The sequence below is a fragment of the Acipenser ruthenus genome, chromosome 31 (genome assembly GCF_902713425.1).
Source record: "Acipenser ruthenus chromosome 31, fAciRut3.2 maternal haplotype, whole genome shotgun sequence".
Classification (NCBI taxonomy): Eukaryota; Metazoa; Chordata; class Actinopteri; order Acipenseriformes; family Acipenseridae; genus Acipenser; species Acipenser ruthenus.
The window spans coordinates 10091983-10119243 of record NC_081219.1 but is presented as its reverse complement, the minus strand read 5'-3'; the positions used below and the strand labels follow the sequence as shown (position 1 = coordinate 10119243).

General features: G+C 38.3%; 1 protein-coding gene across 3 annotated transcripts; it reads left to right on the top strand.

Moving 5' to 3' along the window:
- Positions 1-17447: 17447 nt before the first annotated feature.
- On the top strand, positions 17448-26756 carry LOC117421807 (protein phosphatase 1 regulatory subunit 26-like). 3 transcript variants are annotated; one of them, XM_034036182.3, is made up of 2 exons: positions 17448-17670; positions 20492-26756. In XM_034036182.3, the coding sequence occupies exon 2, from the start codon at positions 20548-20550 to the stop codon at positions 23995-23997; it is 3450 nt and encodes a 1149-aa protein (XP_033892073.3). In that variant the 5' UTR covers positions 17448-17670; positions 20492-20547; the 3' UTR covers positions 23998-26756. The 3 variants fall into 3 exon arrangements, with proteins under 3 accessions (XP_033892073.3, XP_058861176.1, XP_033892074.3); XM_059005193.1 differs by having other exon boundaries at positions 17450-17524; XM_034036183.3 differs by lacking the exon at positions 17448-17670 and adding an exon at positions 17701-18070.
- Positions 26757-27261: the final 505 nt, after the last annotated feature.

Genomic DNA, 27261 nt, shown 5'->3' with positions numbered 1-27261 from the left:
CATATTGAATCCATGGAAAGTTAATTCCGTTTTAATTTTCTAATCCTGTTGAAACAGTCTGTGTTCCACTATGAAAACTGCCTAATGCCAAAGATTACGATTTATCCAATTGCACCAATGCTGTAACAGTGCTTTAAATCCTTAATCTGGGATTTATAGGGGTGTAAAACTCAATCTCGACAAATGTAAATGATGGGGTCTTCTTTATTACAGTACTTTGCTCCATTTCGAACAGATTGGAATCCAGTAGCCTTCATTTCTAAGGATGGTTTTCCAAATCTGATAGAAACCTTGCATGAGAGGATCTACTCCTGGTCAATGAGGGACACACAGCCAGTTGGAACAATTCATTTTCAGTAGTCTTTGACATCAGTTCCTGTTTAGGCCTCTAATACAGGGATATAAATATACTTATAGACAGAGAGACATCAGGGAAATCATTGGAAACATTCCACGCTCATTACACACAATATCAATGGAATTGTGTTTGTGGTATACCAGATCTAATCCTGTCAATGTCTTTGGAGAGATATGAGATATTTTTGAAAGGTGAATATAGATCCAAGATTGATATTGCTGTTATTCATTAGGTTGTGCATAGTAACCAGTTGTACTCCAAGGCGCTACCCAAGTCGACAAGGGAAGACATTAAACTTCCTTCCTGAACTCAGGCTTAAAGCGTCAGTAAATCAAGAGCTATATATTCCGACTGCCACGTGCAACCAGGGAGTAATTTGTGCTGAATGCATTTAAATTCAATTAAATTCCTGCTTCCCCCAGCAGCAGATTCCTTTGATAAGGCATTACCGTCGCCAGCGTTCCCTCCCCTTTGATTGATTGGCAGAATTTTTCAAAAGCCTTGTTTTATTTCTCAGTTGCGGGTCCCTTGTCCCTTTTGAAGTCTAGCCCTGCTTGTGTAAGTTGGTATATCAGGTTGTTAACCAGGAAATCCCTATTGAAAATCCCTAATGAAAATCTAACACAGTAACCTAATGATATTCTGGTCTGAAGTTTCTTCACTCTCCCCCAGGGGCAATAGTTCAGGGACTGCGGTCAGGAGTCTCCAGTCAACACTATGAGAGTTGGTAGGTCTGGATCTATGCAAAAAAATAATAATAATAATTAAACATCTATTAGTGTATGTATTTCTGCTTACAACCCAGGTTCTACAAGTTTTATTTAATTAATACAATCTCGTTCTGTGATAAGACCCTTTAAATGAACCATAACCCCGCAAAGGTCTGTGTTTGAACTTTGTTTAATGATGGGTCTATGAATCGTTGTATTTCCAGAAGTATACGTTACAGTAATGTACAGTATGTGCAAAGTATGTTTTAATGACTTTCCAACTGGTGAGAATTGCTTTACACGAACACTTTAATCAAAGCATCCATTAACAGAGACAGCATTTTGCTTGCTATATAAAAGTGATTTATCTAGCTGCCCACTTGCAATGCATTTATTCACTTGAGTGCATTTTACTGTACTTTTTTGCAAAGCAGAGATTAGATCAATAAATCTGCTGACACTGTGGATATACAAAGTATTGGAGGGGGGAGTAGAAAATGCAATAAATTATGTAATTGGTATTTAATATATTTTTTCTTTTTGTTGTTGCAATACCTGCTATGCATGATTATATATATATATATATATATATATATATATATATATATATATATATATATATATATATATATATATATATATACAGTATATTAAATTCAAATATCATTTGTGAGCAAAAAAAAGTTTCTTTACGAAGTGAGGAGCTGGCCAAAAGGTACTTCATGTTTAAACAAGCGGATGATTTTTTAACAATAAAACTCCTTTTGTTTTGGAATATGGAGAGTTTCACCGTTCTATTAATGAACACAAGAAAAGAATCCTTTGGGCGTGCGGCCAAACCTGTTCTTTGCAGTTGCTAGAGTAAGCTTTTTGATAATTAACTGCTGAACTGCTGAACAATTCCCACTAATGCAGAGACACTTGTTTAAAGATAGATAGATAGATAGATAGATAGATAGATAGATAGATAGATAGATAGATAGATAGATAGATAGCAGTGGCGGCTGGTGGCCAAAAAAAATAGGGAGGCAGAAAAAAGGCAGAGGGCTTGGGGTCCCCTTAAAACCCCAGCAGCAGAAGAATTGTATTATTGTATTCTTACTGACAACACTTTCCATATCTTAACGTTTTACCTCAATTTGGCTGGTTAACACATTTTTTTCACTAGCCAACAGAGAACAGAAAACAGTAGTCCATCATCATTTATTCCAATAAACTTAACTGTTACGGTTGCTTTTGTCAGAGCAAAGTATTGATTGGCTGGATAATAAAATACATTTGAACCAATTGTGGCTTTGTTTAGTATTTGCTGTCCAATAGATGTGAACTAAACTTAAAAACAGTAACTTGGTATGGTTATGAAATATTACAGTTGTATTAAATCATTTTTTAAACGATAATTTTTTTCTCTTTCTCTCTGTTTTCTCTTTAAGTTCACCTCCCAAGTGTCTGTAACTCTCTTTGGATAAAAGCGTCTGCTAAAAAAAAATGCAGTTTGAAAGAAACATGTTATTTGTTATGATTACTGGTACAGTACTACAATAGGTTAAAGATATCTCTGTTTACCCGCCTAGCTTTCAGGAGTTCTTGAAAATGTCTCCACCCTTTCAACACCTTCTTTCCTGTTATTAACCAGCCAGCAGCTTCCCCAGACGACTGACATCCATTGCAGCCAGGGATGTGCTTTGACCACTTTGACCTGGGAAATGAAACAGAGACAGACTTCTTCAAAACCAGGCGATCAAAGTGAGAACTTTCTTTAACCTTGTGTAACACTGGTTTTCATACTAAGTATATTTTCACCATTTAAATCATTCTGTTTGAAGTTATCAGTAAAAAAATATAATAATAATAATAAAAAAAGACTGCTGTGAAGGGCTTGTGAAAAATAGACAAGGGTGACAATGATACTCTAACAAGCTTTTCATAGGAAGCAATCAACAGACACCGGCACTGAAATGACAGACTTTCAGAGGAAGCACACATTAATGCAGAACAGTGGAAGGGAAATACTATTTACTTTAAAAAACACGCCAGTGGATTCCTTTAGTGATGAATGCATTGAGCGGGGGTCACCCTCTAGTGTGTAACAAATTTTACTTGCTCTTATTTTAAGGTCCTAAATTTTAATAAAAGTCAACCACATCCATCATTTGGCTTGGCAACTGCACTGTTATCGCAAGTTAACTAGATAATGGAATCCATATAAATAGAATTAGCCTCCCCTAAACTAAGGAATAAACCTTTTTTATAAAATATATAGCCATCCAGTGAGTTTATAACTATATAATACATGGATGAAGGCTATATTTGCATCCGGTCATTCGGAAAAAAAAGGCGTAGTGGTTAGGGCTCTGGACTCTTGACCGGAGGGTTGTGGGTTCAGTCCCTGGTTGGGGACACTGCTGCTGTACCCTTGAGCAAGGTACTTTACTTAGATTGCTCCAGTAAAAACCCAACTGTATAAATGGGTAATTGTATGTAAAAAAAACCCCGAGACCTCTTTCAAACACAAAATGTCTTGTCTTCAATCACTCGACAACACCCACAATTCAAGGAAAATAACTCCATCTCTGGTTTCTGTGAGTTTATAAACTACTCGACCTGACAGACTTGTAGCTTATGACGTCACATAAACCCTAGATGGAATTATTTTCCAGTAACTCACTGAAGCCCATCTATTATTCTATATATAACATTACTAATGACAACCAATTGATATTGAAACTCGGTAGTAACAAAATGTATTCTCAGCTTACCAGTATGGCATTGTTGCTGGCTGTAGCTATAAGGAAAACTTCATAGCTAATGTCTTATTAATAGGAATCGCCGGGGAAGCTAATCCGCATCACATTGTTCAGGGTCTACAGCAAAGGGTCTGTTTTGAGATCTGGGACCGGAGTCTTACACAAGATCTAATTACAGCAATTCATCCTCTCCTACTTAATTATTTGCTTCATTTAGTTGTGAGGGATTTTCAGGGCACGAAAAAGTCTTTCTGGCACTGTTTGAATTTGCTTCAACCTCTCTAGTGACAAACACGCCCTGCTGTGCCAAGCATGCCACTGAAATCAAGAGGATTTAAAATATATCCAGTAATTAGAGAGTTTCTTCCTTATTACAAACAGGTGGATCATGATAGAGCAGTAAGAGTGCAGGGAGAGGGGATTTGTGGGAGAAAAACATTTTTGATCATGTGATGCTTGATGTCATACTTATAGCACCTCTTTGTTCAAGATGTATTGCATTTGGGGGCTCCCGAGTGATGTATCTGGTAAAGGCAGTCCGCATGTACAGGATGTACCCTATAGCCTGGAGGTTGTCGGTTAGAGTCTAGGCTATTCCACTGCTTTCCGTGGACGGGAATTCCCAGGGGGGTGGAGGGCTTAGGTCAGCCAGGGTGTAACAATTAAAAAGTTTGTGGGGGGGGGGCATAAATATGTCATCACAGCACACTGTGGCCATACTGGTGGTCAAAAAGCATTGACGAGCAAAGACAACTTAACTAAACACAGCCGTTTAACTTTCAATTTTACAATGCCAGATGTGTGTTGTGCTGTTGGGTGCACCAACAGAAGAGGAGAACAACTTTGACCTCTTGTCTGCTGAGCCAGACAGGAGGGCAAAGTGGATTTCAGCCATTAGCAGGGCAGCAAAAACAGATCCACGTAAACCAAAGTTGAAGAAGATAGACTGGACTCCAACGTTTGTGTAGAGAGCACTTCATAAAATCTCAGTATCAGCAATATATTGGTAGTTCTTATGTTGTTATTATTATTATTATTATTATTATTAGACATATGTATACACTTAAACTTAAGTGGGTTGGTGATTCCCAGCCCTTACATAAAATATGACCATTAACAGAATGCATTATGCTACATTAATTATTTTACTGAACTTCAACATGAAATCACGGAACCATCAGTTTATAACATGCACAAACAATAATGAAAACTGCATTCATCTTCATGCAATTTTAGGCTATTTTGAAAACTGAACAGAAATCATCATGCATGTACCTTAATATATTGTTAATGCTGTGCTCATTTTTGCACAGCAGAGTTCTTTAGTACAGTCTCTTAGCATAACCGTTTAGCTGTCACTCACTGAAGCTGATTTTACAGGAACACAATTCTACATATTCCAGTTACTGATGCTTCGTATGATACTCAAGTCTATACCAAAAATGTCATATACATTGTTTTAATTGCAGGTCTATTTAACAAAAGATGTTAAACGTTTACATGCAAACAACATAGAAATACAGAATGTAATTCATATTAGTACAGTATTTTTAAACAAACTATGAAAATGTATCTTTTCTTAATTGGTAAGATGTAAGTAAAGTTTTCTTGAAAGGAAAAAAGAAAATTATGACACCAGCAGTGATGCACATGTACCCTGATGGCAGTGACTACATTCAAGAAAATAATGCACTCAGCCACCGTGCCAGATATTGCATGAATGTTAAGAGATGCAAAGATTGACTGGGCTGAAGATGGGTTGTTTTCTTCCAGATAGGGTTACCATATGACTCCATGTACACTAGAAAAGTTTGGGACAGTTCAAGCTTTTCAACTCACACCCAATGCATTTTGGGAAGTGTAGTCCTGCTGTGAAAGGTAAATGAGACAGGTAAAATGTACCAGAATGCATTGCGATGAGTTGAAAAACCTGAACTGGCCCAATTTGGTAATCCTTCTCCCAAAAAGACTTCACTCACTGCATATATTTATTTATGCTGCCTTGTCAAAGAAAGGCAAGCTCCGGAATAAAATATTTTAAAACACCCTATAAATGATTTTAGATTAACAAATAAATTGACTGTAAATTCCAACAAAGCATTAACCTTCTGTAGAAAAAAAGCCCCCCTTTCAGACCAGCCTCTATGTGTACAGCAATGTTTTATTCATAGATTTTTATTTCAAGTTTTATTTAACCAAGATAACCCGCTGAGATTCAGGTTTCTTTTTATTTAAAACGTATTGTTTAGTTTGTAAAAACACATGTTTTTGTAATTGTTGTTTTGCAGCATGGATAGGATTAAAATTCCCCATCCATGCTAAACTCGTGTAGAATGTGACCGTCTCCAGATTAATTAATGTATTACTAATTTGGAGACGGTCACATGTAAAACCCGCAGCTGTGGCTGAGCGCGGTGTTGTTCAGAGGTGGAACGAGAGCCGTGAGTTACAGAGAATTAAAACATAAAATAATAACAATTGCTACCCGTGCTGTGTTTACACCAGCACGCTACTTGTGGCTTTAAATGACTTGTTTTGGCCGTCGTGCTGTTTTCTTTGTATCAGTGTTCTGTTTTGTTCAAACCTTTGTTCTATTTATTATAAAAACGCGCAAGCATCATATGCATACCCCAGTGCTGTCTGTGTCTGCCTACTTCTGGGTCTGTGACGTCACACCACACTATCAATAACCTAACAAAACAAACGCCCAGGTGCACATTTAAACCAGATGAAGTTCTCTTCCAAGTCCTCGCACTTTCCTGTATGCATTCTTTTAGTAGTAGAACTCACTTGAGTGTTGTGGGAGGCACTTAACACTGCATTCCTGTCATTAAGAGTCTTTGAGAGCGTTGATGGGAATGAAGAAAATTTCTCCTTTCCCGGATAGCGCAATTATTTCAGCCTTCGTGGCTATGTTTCAATCTTTTCGTTTTCCGAGGCTTTTTCATTTTAATATGCGATGGTGAAAAAACCACTGAACACGCATTTCTGATCTCCACGAGTTTAGCTGGGTGATGATGTGACGAGTCCAGTGTATTCAGAATGAGTCGAAATACAGTATAGTTGATGCAGTGATATTAGGTGGGGTGTGATATTATTAACCAAAGGGATATTATCAGGAGCTTGTTTCCATTGACTCCCATTATATTCTGGTCTAGAGACCTAAGACTTGTCTTAAAAATAGCTAGACAGATCATTCAATTAAGAACAATGACTTCTGGTGTCACTGTAGATTCCACCTACATTTTATTTAGACTTGGTGTTTGTATATTTAGACTTGGTGTTTGTGAGTTCTGTTCTATTCTTAGCCAGTCACCATGCAATCTAGCTGAGATTTCAAAGGTAGTCTAACCATTTATCTTGTCTATTGTAGGTCAACCTCTGTTTGTTTCCCAAAATACGCCTTGTGGACCGGCTGCTCAGTCTGTAGCTCATAGCACAAACGTAGCCCCATTGGAATGACTCCTAATCCTTGCTGTGCATACAGTGCCCCCAAGTGGAGACACAAAGAAATATGTCAATACAAGTGTGATTGAAATCCACAGCTTCCAGAGGTGAAAGGTGTGGGAGGCTAAAATGCTATGGCAGTGGCATAGCCAAAAACATTGTGTAGTCCCTTTCCAGATGATACATACATTAATAACTGTATTCTAATATAGCCATAAATAATATACACTATTGGGACAGGACAGACAGTGCTCCTGAGTCTTACACACCTGTCCATTGCAGGGCAACTAAGGGACAATTTAGAGAGGCCAATCCACCATGTCTTTGGATTGTGGGAGGAAACCTGAGTACCCAGAGAAAACCCACACAAACACAGGGAGAACATGCAAACTCCACAAAGACAGACCCCTGAGGCCGGAATCGAACCCAGGACCCTGGAGCTGTGAGGCAGCAACGCTACCCACCACGCCTCCGTGCCACCCCATAGAAGAAAATGTGCTTTAGAAATACTTGTATATTTACACATTCAGTACCTTAGCTACTGTTTGACGTAGTATTTTTAAACAAAGAGTGACTGACTGACTTTTGACGATTCAAACCTGTTCAGTCCAGACCCTGCTCCATTCATATCAGACAGACACTTAAATTGTTTCAAATCATTTATAGTTGTGGATGTTACTTATAGTCTTTTATCTAAATCATCAACCTCAGGTGCTTTTGTTGGGCTCTGTCAGGGGGCCAGGTGGTGGGGAGATCTGGCAGTGTACTGCATATTTTATACGTGAAGAAGGTAGTTTTTTTTTCTTAAATGATAACAGCTGGACATGCTCACTGTATAACCTTACTGTAACTACCTTGTTGGCTCGCTCGCATACAATTTGGTAATCTCCAATAAAAAAAAATAAATCTTCTCCTTGGCAGATGCAAATTGGCTTAATGGAAGTACTGAAGATCTCAACACATTAAGTTAAAATCTCAAACAAAGTAACTACAGTTAGAACTTACCAACCAGTGGCAGCGTGTGTAATATAATAAGGTATGTCAAAGGGGAAAGAATACCAGGCGTAATATTAATGTTTTTAAAAACAATTAATCTGCTTATCATGGCTTATCCCCCAACATCTGTTACCGCTACAAATATGCATTATACTCACGCGCACACACTCTGGAGAACGCTGCTGTATTTAATGTGCGGAAAGCAGAGTGCTTCAGAAGCTGCCCTACTTTCCCCTTCATTTATAAATGCTGTTTATGTCTCCCAGTTTAAAATAAATGAAGCTTTCTAAATATCACTTTCTGGATTAGCCTCTGCATTAAAAAAATGTATATACCCACGCTTGTGATTTATTGCTCTGGGTTTACGAGATGATAAGTGGTGGTTCCCCTTCTTGAAAAAAGTGGCCTCAATTCAGATGCTTGTTTCACCTGAAGCAGATATATTGCCCTGCTAATACAACCTGTTAAAATTGTTAACTGTTGCATTACTATTGCTGCACCCACCAGTGCCTCAAAGTTTCACTTCTGCAAGGAATGTTTTTGTTTTGTTCTGTTGAACCATATTTTTGTTGCTTGAGACACGCCATGAGCCAAAATTTCAGCAGGGATGAAGAAACATTTGCTCTAACCAGAGAAGCTTGGATGGAAGCGTCAGTAACAAACTGCTTTCGGGGCATTGACACGCGCATTGTGCACTTGCGTCTGTCACCCAGGTCAACCCTGCTTTATCAAAAGCAGTGTGAAATCGCATCACCGACCCACATGACACCGGGTCCTGACCCGGGTAGGTTCTGACCCGGGTAGAGCATGCCAGGGTGCAAGAGGCTTCTGATTGGCATACGTCTTCCAAGTTGCTCTTCGAGGTGTGCCTGTTATTGTATTATTATTTTTAAAAGCTTGAAGATGGTTAAGTTTGATATTATAGAAAACAGAGCTTTGTGTTTCTGTGTGTGTGTGTGTGTGTGTGTGTGTGTGTGTAGTAATCATATATCACAGTAACCATGGTAGCAAAGGGGCAACAAGGACGGAGTGTGTAAAAACAGGTTCAAAACCAGACACCTCAGTGATTGATTCCCCCAGCACATTGAGTAATGACTGGTGGGATCCCTGTGCTGCACAGCAGCCTTGCACTGTGACTTTCTGGGTTTTACTGCAGGAGGCTTCTGTCTCTGCCTGGCGCTTTTGTAACGGGTGAGTAGTTCAGTCCTCAATTAAGCAAAGCGGTGGTTCAGGCCGGGAACTCACTTTTAACCTTAGATCAAATCATTGCCTCCTCCTCCCCAGCCTCCATTTGCTTTTTGGCTTTGTCTAACAGGGTAAGGCAGCTAGCCTGCCTCCCTGCCCATGGCTTCCCTACAGTTTTTTTTATTTAGCAGACGCCTTTATCCAAGGCGACTTACAGAGGCTAGGGTGTGTGAATTATGCATCAGCTGCAGAGTCACGTACAATAACATCTCACCCGAAAGACGGAGCACAAGGAGGTTAAGTGACTTGCTCGGGGTCACACAATGAGTCAGTGGCTGAGGTGGAATTTGAACCGGGGACCTCCTGGTTACAAGCCCTTTTCTTTAACCACTGGACCACACAGTGAGCCTTCTCCACTAATCTGAGAGCTACTATATAGGCAGGGGTACCTTGAAAGCCAAAGGCTAAAGAAGGTAGTGTGAAAATATGTATAATGTAGTAATGTTGTCTAGTCTAAGCTTAATAAATAATCTATCCTATGAGTTTCCTGACTGAACTTCCATTCATCTTCTCTTCCCATTGTTTTCCTATCCCATAAGAACACCAACCCTATCCAGCTCACCCATTCAGCTTTAGTGCACCCAATTGGATACTGTGCCAAAAAAGAAATCGATGTTAGAATTATTACTGATACAGGCCAGCAAATTGGGAACCCAAAAAGTAATACACACATTTATCATAACGCCACTATGAGGATAGCAGAAAACACACAAATACTGTAATAGGCTCAAAGCACACCAATATTAAAACTACTCTTTATAAACAACCCCATCAATCTGTTTTATTAGATTAAACTGCAGTAAACACTGTGTTTTTTATTCTTTAGTGATGAAAGCTACATGGATACCAGTGTTTGAGAGATCCACGTCTGTATTAATCTTATGCTCTGATTCATTGAATTTGAAACTCAACAGCACTTCGTCTGGCCCAAGTGCCCTTAAGTTCTGATTTAAGGGTATAATTGATTGGATTGAAACTTTTTCAAACAAAGATAAATAAGCACCACTCAGCTTGTTGTTCTGTTTCAGCTGCTATAAACTACCTACTGACTGACTGGGGGAAGCCACTTTGAAGTTCCCTTGTTAAAACAAATGTCTCAGCTGAATTAATGATTTTTATTGATGTGGCAATGAACCAGGCCCAGCCATGCATCAAGACGTCTTTATTAGACACCCCTCAAGACTGAGAGTCAGTCAAATTCAGAAATGAGGCAGCGATGGAAGATTTTTTCATAAAGATGAAAATGGTGGTGTCACTAGAATTTCTGTACTGTGAGGCTGTTGTCAAACCCTGCTTGGTACTATATATGGCACCACAGCTGTTGTACAGTGAAGCCTGTGCAACACTGATATGCTTCCCCACCCCACTTTGGAAAAGCAACCATGAAGAGTCAAATAGTGGTTAAAGCAGAAACAACAATAGATAATTATACATAACATACATTATTTGATATTAAACAGGTCAGGAATTAACAATGTGTGAGATTCTATGTATTGTTTCTTTAAGAACTAATATTTATCCACCAACAGCTAATTAAGTAGAAAAAATGAATGACAGCTAAAGCTGGCATGGTGCTCATTTTCAGCCTCCCAAGACACTTGATTCGTATTTATTAAGCCAGTAAGAAAATGAGAATGTACTCACTGGCTGGCAGCACAGTTCAAAACACCTGTCAGTGGCAGTTTCAACAGGAAACATCTCCCAGGTAATGGAATCAGCACTGCCTGTAATGGGGCACCTGGGTGATAGGTTTTTATTTAATGCTTAATTTGCTGTACTGTTAATTACTACACGATACAAAGTTAGAGGGACAAATGAAACAAAGAAAGCCTCTGGGGATTGGATCCAGGATGTATTCTGCATAATTAACACGAAATCCAGTCCCTGCTGTGTCATAATGATTGAACGGACCTGTAGAGACAGAGGAGGCTGTTGCAGAGTGATATGAATCGAGGGAGGAGAAGGGAGCAGTGCTCTAATTGTGAGATGCAGGCCAACAACAAGCAATGCTTTCCATTGTATCACAAAAATGGGTTTGTCACAACCTACAGTGTACAGATGTCATGCACAGGAGATACAGCACAATACAATCAGTTAAACACATACTTTCAGGTTGATAGCATTTCCTGGGAAGGGCCTTTGTGATTTTTGGTGTGCGTAGCCAGTGTGCTCAGATTTGCATCCCAGGTCACTCATGCAAACTTCTATTGGAGTAGGAGAATAGAGACACACTCAGAATTAATGCAGGCCCATTTTGTAGATACAGTCTTTTTCCGGCTGATTATTTACAACTTAGATGTTTTTGTGCATATGAAATGTTGGACTCTTTTCAAAGCAATTTTAATTTTAGATACAGTCTTTATCCAGCAATGTTCATAAACTCAAAAAGGGCCTGTTATTATTTTAAAATAGGGTCCTTATGAAGATTTCATATTTTTTTCTCCAATACCTGCAAACAAGATAGATCCACTTTGAAAATAAGCTTGAATATTCAAAGTGCCACTCTTGGAAGGCGATTCATCTCAATAAGATTTTGTGAGGCTGGATCATCTTGTATATAATATTAATATATACTGTACAGGGACTGGTGCGTCCCCTTAAAAAAAAAAACATGGAACTTTCAATCAAATCATGAAGCCTGAAACTAAAAAAGAATCTGTTAATAAAACAGAAAGGCACACTTTAGTTCATCTTTCAAAGCTGAATGCCGTAGGGCATGTTACGCTTGATGCAGTAAGTACTTTCCTTTTATTAAAACTAATGAGATGTTAATTACCAAAAAAATTCAATAATAATTCCTGCTTTCTACTGGGTAATATTAAAACGCACAGCTGAGAATGTAGTGATTTATATATCTGTCAAAGTATACACAGTTTACTTTCAGCAGGGCTCTGTGAGGTAGAAATACTTGCAATTTAGAGTTGACAGCATGTATGGGGATGGTGGTAGAAAGGTGGCAAATGAAATATAATGATAATAAATGTCACATGTTGTGTAGCCGTTACAAAAATGTATGTTTCAAATAACAAATGGTTTGTACTGAACTACAACAGGCCCGACCGACAGAATTAATGCAGAGAGTATTTTACACAGGGAGTGGTGCTGAACCATGGAGATCCATTAAGAGACAACCAGACAGAATCAATCAGCTTCTAAAACCAACCAAAAAATATCAAGGAGGAGATTTCAATACCAGAGGTCTCCTAAACTGCTGCTGTGAAAATCTGGCCATAAAGAGGAGCTGCCTTGGAGAAAGCATGTGACTGTATAATTTTTGAGGGTATACTTAGACCATCTATTTAATGGTATATTCAACCAACTTATATTGCGACAGGTAGCATTTTCTGATGGGCGTGGAGTAGGTGGCTTGCTATGGTAGCTTGTGTCTCAATAATTATAAAAAGTGAGAGGGAGGGATTCTGACAGACAATTGTCAGAGTTTCCTACCTGTTCCTAAAAGTTAAAAATGTAAGTACCAGTAGGATTTTAAAAAAAAAACTGTCAAAGTTTGGCTAAAGGAAAACTTAAAATCTGCTACAGGTAGCAGAAAATAACAGGGAAGCAATTTTGTATGACAGGCCAGCCACGGATAACAGCAAACTATCTGCACTGCCTGTCTCAATCCATCCACTGCCTGAATTAAAGTTGAGTCACACATCTCTTTGACACACTGATGATAAACCAGAGATGACTGCTGCTGTACACCTTTCTACTCACATCCTCAGAATCAGCTGCTGTGCTAAAAATATAACAAAGCAAAGGAATAGGGAGACTGATTTCATTGCTTTGGCTGAGACTTTCCCAATCACATTTCTACTGTTACAGTAATGCATGGCTTAGCTCCATCCGTGGAACAATGTATACCAATTTCAGCGATTCGGGCAGATCAATAGAGTTAATAAAAATATCCAAGAATCACAGTGGGGAGATCCTTTCAAAAACGGAATGGATTTTTAATGATATTTTCTGCAGTTTTTGATTGCATTACAGCCCAGCTGAACCACAGTTTAATGAGCACTACACTGTCCCTTTGCAGCTTTCACCATAGCTTGGCTACAGTTGCCTGCTTCAATAAGAAAAGTCATATGTGCAATATGTATATTTAAATGAAGTCTAAAGCTGGTATCTGAGTAGTGTGGGTACCTGCAGTTGCTCAGTTGAGCTCCAATACACTAAAGTAATCTTGTAGCTGTCACAAGCATGCCAAGACTAGTAGTTCACAGACAAAGTGCTCACAGACGGAAAAAAAGGTTATCTTGCAGTGACATTTTTAGTGCCACCCTTTAATTTAAATAAGAGAAAGTATTTATGTTTGTATTTCTGTTATAATGGGCATATGTGTGTTTTATTAACTCCCTTTTGATGCAGTAAGATAAACTGGGGTACTGTGTCATATGAAATCACAATGAAAGTTAATGGCACATATATTGCACTTGTGTTATGCACAATACTTAGCAGGGATTTCAATAACTAATTCATTGGTCATGTAAGGGACAGCCTATTTGCTCAGGGATTGCATTTGATCAAAAACAGGCTGCTATAGTCTGTATGCTGTTCTTGGTTCCAATTGCCTTATAGAGAAATAGGTAATCCTGTATTTGTAAGCATTTCATTACAGCCCCTGCATCAATTTCTCAGTACCCCACTGCTCTGAGAACTTGAACATGCAATTGCACTGCAGGGCTAATTTGCAAAATCAGTGTTAATAACCTTACTGGTTTGAGGGCCTTAGGTGAATTATAACTAGAAATAATATCCTGAATGTTATATGCCATGGCAATGGTTCATTAATATATATTATTATTAGTAATATCCCATTGCTTTTATGATTGTAGGTGTTCAAGCTGGAAACACCCAATTACTCTCACGTTCCCTCTGGGTTTACAATTACTTTTATATGTATTGTGCAATGATATGGCCTCTGCGTTGTAGGAGAGGATTACTAGGGCCACCTAGTGGCATTAGTGAACATTAAAAAAGTGTTTGACAGAAGAGAATGAAACATTTTTGTTATTTTGTATCTAGCTGATCTGCTTGTTAAAAAACAAATTCTGATATGATCAAACCAATTTGTTTGCAGAAGCCTCTCATCTGTATTTTAAAGTATTTTGCTCTATTCACCGTTTTAACAAAAAATGTTCTATTCATGTACAGAATATGAAATCAGCCAATCACAGTGATGTCGCCCTGTGCATTGCACATATGACACAATTCTAAAGTTAAATAAACAACACATCCAGTTTGTTTAATAGTGGATCCTGAGTTCAATCTTAATTTGTGTGAAATATAATAACTTGTGTAGGGTGTCTCTTAGTATAACCATTCATTTTGAGCTCAGCTTGAGCTCAGAAGCTCTTTGTCATCCTCTCCCCCAGACTGCACAAGATGACAGCTCCTAAAACACCTCCCACTCTACATATCAAAATAAAAAAGTTTACAAGAAGTAACTAAGGCGTAGAAATAAATGTTCCTCCTTCTTATAAGCATGAGCAGCCTATGCTCCGTATCAACTGAATCAACGTTTTTTAAGGAGACGAACACAGAACTGCATTGTTCAGATATGGGAACATTTAAATACTCATGACTGAGACTTGAAGAACTGCAAGGTCAACCTGTGCTCATGGATACAAGGTACTAGTATCATTAAAAACAAAACCCTTTGCTGCATTGTCAACCAACGTTTTTATGTCATTTTATATCATTTTATAAAGGCATGTGTAAAGCGAGTCTAGCTAAAACCAAAGATTTGGTCAGTTAAAACTAGACAGTTCAAATCTGTTTTACATATACACTGCCTGGCGTCTTTATTAGAACCTGTCTGCAAGATTGGATTTGGCATTGTACTAAATAAGAGAAGCAAATTAGACTGATCATGTGATGTGACATGTGATCACATCCATCCAACAATACTGCACCCTGATGGAGATTGTTACTTTCAAGACAATAAAACACCCACCCGCTGCGCTAGAATTGTGCATTAATGGTTTTAATGAATCCCTTTTATTGATTCCAACATTCAAAAGTTATGCACATATTGCTTAAACATCAGTCGTCAGGAGAGGACGCAGAATATGGTTCTTGGATGCATCTTCAAGTGCCTGCTGTTTTATGACAATCTCTACACTGTAATATTTACTGAGACACACAGATGAGCTGCAATAACACATAGGCCTGTTTATTTCCACTGTTAAGCTTTTATTGCAGTGCCCTCTACTGGCACTAGCCAGAACTGCAACTACATACAATACCAGATATCAGCCTATATCATTACAAATACCTCTTTGGGGGCAAACTAGTTGCTGGCCTATCTCTGTGTGTCAGGAACGTTTTGACCAGACCACTCTTACTTGCACCAGGTCAGGTGAGGTCAGTTTTGTTCATTTTATAGTCCTTTTCCCCAGGCAATAAAACCTTCTTTCCCTCACAGAAGCATACACTGCTCACATAGCAGCAACACAGCTCCATCTCAATCATAGTTTTGTACTTATATTCTTTTCATTAACTCTTTGTCCCAAGTCAAAGATAACAGTCAAGCAAAAAGCAACAGAGTCTCCTAGCATCAAATTACTATTTCAGTATCAGCAATATTCAGGTAGAGAAGTTAAAAGAAAAAGTATTAAAACTCAAGGACTCTGAATTATGTATGTAGCACACTTTGTGACTTGTGTATATGCTTTACTTCATATGATTGATTAATCTGTTGTGCATATACTGTAGCATCCCTGTAATATATAAAAGATACACCTCCCTTGTGCAAGTTAGTTTCAGTCACAATAGGCAAGACAGCTAACTTTTACCAACGGCTGATAGTAGTCACTTGGTTGTCAGGTGCTCTCTCATCCAAGACTGTAGAAATGAGTATTTTCAAAAGTGATAAGGCCTGAAACAATTGGAGATGGTGATCCTTGATGAATGATCACTTCTTATCCTTCAAAACAATTTAAAAAAAAAACTTTGTAGACTCAAAAAACACTCACAATCCACTTTAAAACCTCCCTGCTAGTGAACATCCCAGAACTGGCTACACAGGGTAAGCCTTTCTGAATTACTGACAGAATCTATTTTCTATTGTGTAAAACACACCAACATAATGCCTATCATAACAGCAATTTAGCCATTCTTAAGGCTAATGGACATCTACTGTTCCTGGTTATTAGTGCTTTGTTGCCAGAAGCATGGAGTATTCAATCATTGGGCATGATTTTCTAAACGATTTCAGTACACTAATCAGGATATTCCTTATTATAAGCTGTACTATTTAATATTTTCCCTTTACTCTTAAATTACATTAATTTTCCTTTAGGCTTTTTTTTTTTTTTTTAGTATAATGACTCGTTTACTCTGTTGAGCTAATATATATATATATATATATATATATATATATATATATATATATATATAATAAAAAATAATAACAGGCTAATAATAATAATTCAAATGCATCTAAATCGTTTCTTTCAGATATAAAGAATTGCATGGATATCAATATTGTCTAAAATGCAATTGTATTTATTAGTAGTAGTAGTATTAGTAGTAGTATTATTAAGCATGTAATGTATTCAATAGAGCATTACAATACATTCTTCAATATATTATATACACAATTTGTAAATTTGGCTGCTTATTTGATCTATGTTTTTTTTAGCAATGTAGTATCGTATTGATTTTTCATTACAGTATAAAAGTTGTAGTTTTAAAAATGATTCCACTAGGGGCACGCAATAATGCTGACGTTGGATTTATTATAATGATCTCTCGTATTAATTGGAGTGTAATTGTATATATAATTTATTTTATCATTGTATAGAGATACAGTAGCCATTTACAATAAGATTAGTTGTTAATTTGTTGCACATAACAATTACCAGTCATTCATAACTGAAACACCTGTTTTGAACAGTGTTTACTAATTATGATCGTGGGAGATTTGAATCAACCCTGATGTCGACTGTATGCTGGCTCCACGATGTACACAGCCTGAGGAATATGTGTAGACTGTTCCTTTAACTGTGCGTCTGAAGGTTAGTGGGCTGGCTGGGGGTGTTTTGTGTCGGGCAGTCAATGCGCGTACACGAGTCGTGTGGACAATTATAATCACTGGAAATTATAAACAAAGCACAAAAAAGAATAAAACCCTATTAAACGAGAGGAAGCCGACTGTAATCAGGTAAGACTACTCCGTTTGTAATACGTTACACATTATCAACACGAGTTAGTGTTGTTGCCCAAAAAGCGTTTTTTTTCCCTCTATGATATAAATTATTAGCCGGTTTTAAGAGAATTGGGGAGGCCCGCAAGTGTATTTATTTCTTAGTTACATCGTGAGTTTAGTTGTGAAGGGAACTTTTAATTACTGGATTTTTTAAAAGACAAATCGTTTGCTTCATAAAATTCTGAAAACAATGTGGTTGGGGATTTTAGGCGTAAAAATAAAGAACACTTTTATGGTGGCCGGGTGGTGATTGGAGCTGTTTCAACTGCGGTGTCTCTTAGCGCTCCTCACCGGGCATCAGTGCAGTCCAAGCCGCTACAAAGATACGGGGACATCCCGGTGCGACGATGACATGGTAGGACGATGTTTTTGAAGGCAAGGAGGGTGACATCAAAATGTCTTGTTAGTAATTTGCGTTAACATTTAATATAACTCGAACAACAATATGAATAATTGACACTTTGTCCATGTCGGAGATTTATATTGAAATTTCTTTTTCTTTTTTGTGTGTGTCTGTTTGAGAATACAACCACTAATGGCTTTGTTTTATTTGTCAACTGTTAATTCGATTGCCGGCTTCATTAATTCAAAAGAATCAAAGTTAATTTGAAGATGATGGGCAATAGTAAGTTGTTACATTGTTTACATGAATACATGTTCTACAGTGTATGTTTATTTCCGGCGTGCGATGGCGGGATATCTTAGACAACATAAACAAGAAAAACCTGAGGTCACTGCAGCGCTGGTGAGACCGCCCTCCACACCTGCTATGTTGCAGAAGACCGTGCAACAAAATTTCACTGTGGCAGTGAATGCATATTATTCATGGAGTAGTTATATTAGTAGCACACACACTTATGAAGACACACTGTCGTCATGCATGAATCGGTTGCTTTCTAGTTCCATGGTCGGTGCGTTGTAATAGCTGTAAGTACAGGGTTGTTTTTAGGTGTGTTCGCGCTTGTTGAGTGCAAAGTTGCATTGTCTCCTGACTCATATTCTAAAGCCACACTAATGTTTAATTTATCCCAAGTGTGTGTAGGAGGGGGTGGGGGGTAATCACTTTCAAATACAAGGATATATGATACTAAATAGTCATTTAAGGGTTAGTGTTTATTAGCATGACATTTTAGTATAAACTGTACAGTTGTTCACAAAGGCAGATACACGGGGGTGTGGCAGGGAGAGTAATTTTCATTTTATTTGGATACAGAGCAGACATAACATTGGAGTGCATGTGGCCCTGCTCTTGCATGTTCAGCAGTCTTGTAGTACAGTCCTCAAACATCGAGTCCAGGGGCCCCAGTTATTTTATTGTTACCAACAGTGGGGCTATAATGCCAGAAGCCGCAGGCACCCTGGAGGTAACAATAGTCTTCCAGAGGGGCATTCAATTTTCCACTATGAGCTTGGTCTGCAGTTCACATTTAATATATGAGTCAGTCAAAATAATGAGAGGCAAGGTTGGATAGTAAATATATATATTAGTGATGGGACAGAATATACAAATATTTTTGACATGTATTCGGATCCAAAAATCAGATGTTCGTGTTTGCTAGAAATGACAAATATCTTGCACGTATTCACCAGAAGTTGTGCGCCACTTAAAAAAAAATGCACATGTGATATGTGAGATTTAATATATATCAAATTAAAAAAAATACAGGAGCACTTGAGCCTCTAGACAGCAAAAAGTAAACAAATCAAATTATGCGCGCGCACGCATAGTGATCTCTATGGAATGCCATCTGAGTCAAAAAAGCGTTGTGCTGCTTTAGAGCGAGTCAGAATCTCATGGCACAGAAAAAGGCAAGCATGTCATTCTGAAATGCCTCGCTTAAACAGTGCCCAACTTGCTGGAAATGTTGTGTAGTGATTTTTATATATATTATATATTTTTTGTTGCGACTTTGTTATGTACAATGTAATATACACGATTTTTCCCCCATGTTTTGTTTTATTTGAAGTGTTTAAAATTACATTTCAGTTTTTGTTTGCTTGTTCAGCTGCAAAAAGCCACAAGTAAACCTCATATTATGACTTTATGAAAACGTGTCAATGGCCACTGTTTACTGTGAAGAAACAGCAATGGCAAGGAATGAAAAAAAAAGTATAAAATAAATAAAATGTGGTGTCAACTTTATGTACTATTTATTTTGGGAATAAACAAAACAACGTTTAACTTGAACTGCTATTTGGCATCCTTTGTTTTGTAGTTTATTCACTGGGGTAAAGTAAAGCCTACACAATGTATTCTTTTCTCCTGGGATATTTTTCTACTTTAACATGTCACATATTGTAACGACTTGCTGTAAAATAAAGGCACACACACACAGGGGCCACCCCCCCCCCTGCCCCTGCCTGCGTTCTGAGCAATATAATGTCTTTTTTATTACTTTTTGAAGACGAACGAATATCCAAACAAATGTTTGTATAAATTATGAGCGAATATCTATCCATCCATCCATCCATCCATTATCTGTAACCACTTAATCCTATAGAGGGTCGCGGTGAGCATAACCCGGCAGACATAGGGGCACAAGATGGGACTACACCCTGGACGGGATGCCAGTCCATCGCAGTGAGCGAATATCCAAACATGAAAATCCTGTGTTCGTCCCAGCACTATATATATATTAAACACAGCTTAAGCAGTTTAGTGAGGAATTTTAGCAGGCTCAAACTGTTAATGTCTTTTTTTCATTTTTGCTAGGTTCTGTAAGCAATTCTATTTTCCCAAATGTTTCATTCGCTGTTTTTTGTTTTTTCCTTCTAGAATGTAAGTAGAAGTGAACCTAGCGTCCACATGTCCACACTTCACCGTCCGTTAGAATGTTCCTGAAGAATGTTCCACGTGTGGTTGCACTGCAGACAGAATGGAGGCCATACGGGCCAATCGGAACCTTTAGCCTTCCTATATGCTTCACTGACTCTGAAAGAGATTTATCAACCACTGACACACCGATCCCAGATAAGGTCCAGATGATCATAGAAAGCCTGAGAAGCACTCAATCCTCTATTGATATGAACAATGACTACAACGACAGCATGCAGGGAAATCATGCCAGAGCGAAATGCTCTGATGGGCCAACAAGTCGTGAAGCACAAGAGGTGATTGAGAAGAAAGCAATGGAGGACGCCAAGCCAGTCCTGCTTTCTAATTCGGACGCAGCAGAATATGAGTCTCTGGCTCAAGATTCCGATAGTGATGACTCTGTGGATAGAGACATAGAAGAGGCCATTCAAGAATATTTAAAAAAGAAAAATGATTACAGTGCCCAGTCCATTCAAAATAATGCCCCATGTGACAAAGTGGTTATTAGGGGCCGTGCTCCTAAGAAAATTGAAAGTGCCGTTCTTCCAGTTAACACTGCTAAAAAGAAGGAGGAACCAAGAGATCCCCTAAGATTAAATACCAGTAAGAGACTAAGGTGTGTCTCGTCTTCCAGTGCAAGCAGTGATGATTCTTTTGACCAAAGTATTCAGGAAGAAATCAAACGCTTTTTGACTAAAAAGAAGGAACATGCAGGGGAAACGCACATCTCCAAAAAGCCAAAATCCACACCGCCTCCTGTTAAAAGTGAGAAATCATCAGCTGAAGTTCGTTTGCACTTTAAAAAAAACGCTATCAACAGAACCTTTGTATCTAGCAATACTGTTACCACTCAAACTACAAGAGATCCCAGTGATAATTTTCAAATCTTTTGCAAAGTGGATGATAACTTGTCAGATTCCAGCAGCGATGATGGAATTGAAGAAGCTATTCAGCGTTACCAGCTGGAGAAACAGAAAGAGAAAGAGGGAGACGTATTCAAGTTCTCAGGATCAACACAAACCCAGCCCAGTTTGGATTTGTGTGCAGCTCAAGGTGCTCACATAGTTAAGCATCAGAAGATATTGAGCAGGAAAAAGAAACGGAGTGACTCCAAACCTGCAGTGTCAACCCACAACATAAGCAAAGACCTGGACACGGAGGAAGTCAGAGGAAATGTTTCTCCTTCACCTGAGATGGTCAGATTTGAGCCGACATTTCCTCTGAAGGGAAATACATCTGCTGAACTGATGTGCGCTGAAGCTATATTGGACATTTCCAAAGCAGTGCTGCCAACCACAATTCAACCAAGTGTAATTGTTACAAAAGCTTGCACAAACACCAGTCCGCTTCCCTCGGGAGATGTGCCTTATTGCTCAGAGAACAGTGACAGCAGTTCAGTGGACAGTGACGACGGCATAGAACAGGAGATCCGTAATTTCCTGGCACTTAAGGCGCAAATGAACAGTCAGCCAGCCAGCACTGGCAGCCTTGTACAAAAAGAGGAAAGCACTTGTGCACTGCAGCAGAAGTTTCCCCCTTCCCGAACAAAGAAACTAAGCCTCTCTCTGTCACGTAAAAGAAAACTGAAAGACGTGGAAAGTGTCGCACGAGAAGGTGTGCCACAAGAAAACCACATAAAAGAACAACAGCAATTAGAGCCTGTTGCAGCGACTGATGGAAGCGGCGGTGCCACTCTTCAGACCACAAGTACATCTGCAGAGTTCAACGAAGCGCCTGATATGCCTAGCAGAGAAGGTGATGTGGACCATAAGTATAACTCGGGTAAACCAATGGAGGTCAATAGTTCAGGCACTGCTGGGCAGCTTGGGAAGGAATCCTTGCAGTTTGAGGACACAGAAAGGGGACAAACTGGCGATAAGAGCAGCTCACTGGACAGCGATGAAGACCTGGATGCTGCTATCAAGGAACTTCTAAAAACAAAGCGGAAAGTAAAAAAGAAGACTAAAGATTCAAAGCTGAAATGTAAGAAACGTGTAAGCTTTGGAGGTGTAGAAATGTATCCAGTTGACAGCCTAGAGACTGTAAAGCACAAATCTGTCACCGAGCTTCCAGCAGGTGCTAACCAAAGCATTCCCAAAAGCTACATTTCAAAAAGTAGCAGTAGGAATCTAAATCTGAAATTTAGAAGGAGTAATTTTAAAAAAGAGAAGAAGTCTAATGCTTCTGATCAGCCGAAGCATGTTCCTGAATCAAAAGGGCAAAGCACTCTTGACAGCCCTGTAACTGGCAAGGATCATAGGGTAACTGGGCACATAGAGCGCATTGCTGAAGATACCAGTTCAGTGGATAGTGATGATAGCATTGAGCTAGAAATCAGGAAGTTTTTGGCTGAGAAGGCAAAGGCATCTGCAGTGGGCAGCAAGCATAAAGAGGAACACAAAGAAACCTGCAGCAGAATATCCAATGAGGCGAGGGAAATAAAGTTGGAAGCTCAGCATGCTCAGCAGATTGGAATCTCAGCAAGTGTTGGGCTTCACAGTGGACAGAGCAACCAACTACAACCTGGCAGTGAGTCTGAACAAATTAGTGCTACAGATTCCCAGGAATTCATTGTGCGGTCAACTGAAAAGAGACCACAAGTCACTGTGGCTTTAGGCAAAAATGCTACTGTTAGTCACCGGGTAAAAAATGGGGATGAGGCCCTGCATAGACACAGCTTTGAGAAAAAGAGCTCTCAGAAAAGCATGGGAGACAGTTTGGGGAGTACTTCAGCCGAGCAGAGGGGTCTTGTACTATCAAGCCCCAGCACTGCAGAAAACAACATTGCAGATTTGAAGGGTGTGGATCTGCACTCCAATTCACAGGCTTGCCAGGAAACACAGGCATCTGTTACAGAAGAAACATTCCAGATCAGAACTGTAATTTCTAGTGATGTTGAGGGGGGACAACAGCAGAAAATGTCCAGCTATTCCAGTTTGGTTTCGTGCAATCATCAAGGAAAAGTCAGGCAGTCAGATAAGGTTAGACTCAACGTCCCAGCTGATAACTTTAGCGCCAAGAGTTTAAACTCGGGGTGTGAGAAGGGGGAAGAAGTAGCAAATCGAGAGAGAGTGTTTTCCAGTGCAGATGTGAAATCAGTCTATTCAAAACACTCCAGTGTGGGGCATATGATGTCCCCAGAAAAGAGACAGACAAGAGAGACAGACAATGTTAGTTTACAAAGCTCAGTCGTGGAAAGTACAGTGTCCACCGAGATGAAACAACCAGTAAGCGCTGTGCAGTTCACTAGACCCAAGCAGGGAAGAGCCAAGGACAGTGAGGACCATTTTACTGACAAAGGGCGTTGCAGCTCAGAAAGCAACAAGAAAGCTAGAGAGTGTAACACTGAAGAACAAGAGGCAGGAGATGTAGGCTTAGATGAGACTTGCCTTGAATCAGATGATGACCAAAGTGGGATAGATGCAAGAGAGAGATTAAAAGGGAATGGAGAGCAGTCTACTTTGTGAGTATAGCTTATAACTTTTTTTTTGTTTTGGAGTTTAGTAATTGATTTAATGTGCCACATAAATTCCAGTAGTTTGACAGGTTGCAAGGGATTCCAGAATTGTTTGGTCCAGAAGGTGAGCACAGTGAATACTAGTGCACAGTGCAAAAAAAACAACTTTTTTTGTACATTATTTTGTAAAAGATATTTAAAAATAATAATTCTCATGAAGTTGAGAATTAAAAAAAAAAAGTCTTGTTTTTTCTTTTTTATATTCAACTGCAGTTGTGAAATGTATGCAGAACAATATAGCCAGTAGTTGTTTATTTTTTTTCAACCGTGTAATGTGCTGTGCTGCTCTGCAGGGTTTGGAAGCAGCTGCACTCCATGCAAGGGTTTCTGTTCATTTGTAAAGAACTGTCGGTGGTGCACACCTCTATAGAAAACACCAGTACTTTACAGCTGGTCTCCTTCATTGTGGTTTATAAATGTTGCAGACCTACAGTAAGACCACGCAGTCCCCAGTTTTTTATGGCATGCATTAGTTTTGTAATCTTTAATAATCTAAAATTGTCAGTATTAATATGAATATAATACATTCTCCAAAACAGTTTAAATACAAACCCTTCTTTAATACACTATTAATGGTATTTTATTGGTGATCTGGTGTTTACTAAACCCACATGCATAACAATTATGATCAATACATTAAGATGATGATAAGAAATGATGAATAGATTCTAAAACTAATATAGTTGTCATAAAAAGGGGAGGACATTTATAGTAAAACTGATATTCTACATCATTTATATTAAAGTGTGTGTTCCATATTTTTTAAATTCCTAAATCTCGTGCAAAATATGTTTTGTTTTTCTGCTGTGTGGCACTGTTGCATATTCCTGCTCCATTTTAGTGTTTCCAGGTGAGGATTTGATTTACTTTAGGAAATATGGTTTGTACTCCATCATATCAACCAGCAATACTTGGACAGGAGTGGGATAGATTTTATTGCACAGCGATTGGAAACCTTTTCTTTAGGATTAAAACTCGGAGCAGTTAAATTGGAATTCAGTTTTAAAAACCAAATAATAACAAACAAACAAACCCTGGCATAGATACTGTTAATGTGTTTGGCAGCTTTAGCACAACATAATTGCTGTCATAAATTAAATGATACTCTGCTTTTTCTTTGTTAGTTAAATGCGCTAACAAATATTTTGGAAGCAATTCATGACAGATGTAATTTCCTGATTTTAAGAGAACTGAAATCTGCTTTGTTTATTTCATAAGAGGAAGACATTTTCTTTGTTTTTCTTAGTTTCTTAGTTCAGTGCTGTTATTGCTTGTTCTTCTTGGTAGACACACTTAACTTCTGTTACATTGCACCAGTAATGCCAGGCATTAAACAAGGCGATTTCAGATGATTTTTTAATATATTGTTATAATGCAGTTGGAGCGGCCCATTTCTGCATGTCCTCATTTGCATTTGGTTTGAACTTGGTCTGCTGCTGATTGAAACAAATGGTTTTAAAACTCTTTCAACTTGGTCCCAAAGGTTCTGTACTGTTGATTTAAAAGATGCTCATTCTTGTATAAAGTACATTTTTTTCTTAGACAGTCTTTAGAGCAGACAATTACACTAGGACAGACAACAGCTGAACAAGAACTGATGTCCGGTCTAGTTAATTTTACTTTGAAGATGAGAAACTCAAACCTCATTATTTCTTATGGGATTGTAAACCGATTTGATAAGTACTGCTCGGATTGGTTGATAGGGATTATGTGTATTTTTACAATGAATTAAACTGTCCCTCCCTGAAATTCCCTCTGTACTTCCCTATGTGGCCTTTAGATGAGTTTATGGAAGCCATTATCTGAAGTACAGCAATCACATTCTCGCCATAAAAACATTTCTTAGTTTCAGCAGTTATATTCGCCTAAATTACATCACAAAGAAAATAAATACAGCACCAGTCTTTCATGTTCCCTGTGTAATACTGTAATATCTAAAGCAGCTTATTTTCTAGCAGTATGAGTCAACACCACGTTTATTTAAGTGCTCGGCTGAAAACTTCCCAACTGTTTACAAATCAGCACACCCAAGATATGTTAGCCACTGTTGTTGCTGGTCACACTTGTTATTTTGGCCATTTCTTCAAATATCTTGTTAGAACTCCATCACTGAAGTGTGTTTATAAATGAAGATTGTGCTGTAGGCAACTAAAGAGTCTGATTTTTGTTTTGTTTTTAGAAAAAAAAGAGATGGTTTCGTTTTAGATGCACTGTTAAATTTGAGAAGTTTAGAAAGTCAAGATATCCGACATAAGAAGGAAGTAGTTAAACCCTGTTTAACGTTGTCCTTTTCTTTCTTGTCTTTGGCAAAGTCCCTTTGAATTTCTAATGTGAAAACTATGTTATTTATTTTTGTTCATATAAATAAAGAAGACTTTACTGACTTTGCTGTGCATTGCCAGTTTTCATACATATTTTGAAGAACGGCTTCTCCCTTTTTTTGCTGTACATGGAGAGGATGTTCAAATTTGAGCAGCTATGTAATAAAGATTGGATTTCAACTATACCTCGATTCCAAACTTTTTTTTTTTTTTTAATAATAATAAAAATAATACATTGGTCTGATTTTTTACCAAAGTTATGCCTTGGTCCCTCTTTCCAGCCATGTTGACTAATTGTCCTGTTAGCTTTACATATGATGTGACCTGAAAGAAATTTTATTGTAAAGTTGTTGTTTGGATACAAAGAATGTATAAAATCATCCAATGCCACATTAACAACTTTTCACATGATTACTCAACTGGAATGCAGCATCTTGACCAATTTTACATCTTAATATTTATTTATTGCATAGAAAAGCACTGTACAGTAAGATAGCAGAAAAAAGAACAAACCACAATACATTTGTATAGTATGTCACACATACAACTGTCACAGTCAGACCATTTAAATAACAGATTTAAATAACAGTATAAACATAATACAAAAGCAGGAATTTTAAAGTTACATTAAAACCCACTAATCCTTGACAAATGCAGGCCATAATTTAGGAGCTTTACAAGAAAAAGCCCTGCCTCCCATATTGCTTTTGTTGACCCTAGGAATAACCAGCAGCCCGCATCCTGTGATCTCAGAGTGTGATTTGGAAGATATGCAGTCAGTAACGCCTGCAAATAACTAGGTGCTAATCCATTCAGGGCCTTGTAAGATAACAGCAAAATCTTAAAATCAATTCTATACTGCACAGGAACCTTCACTTTTCCTGATTTTAGGT

Excerpts from the sequence above, each read along its gene's own strand:
- LOC117421807 (XM_034036182.3), top strand. The coding sequence starts at position 20,548 with ATGTTCCTGAAGAATGTTCCACGTGTGGTTGCACTGCAGACAGAATGG.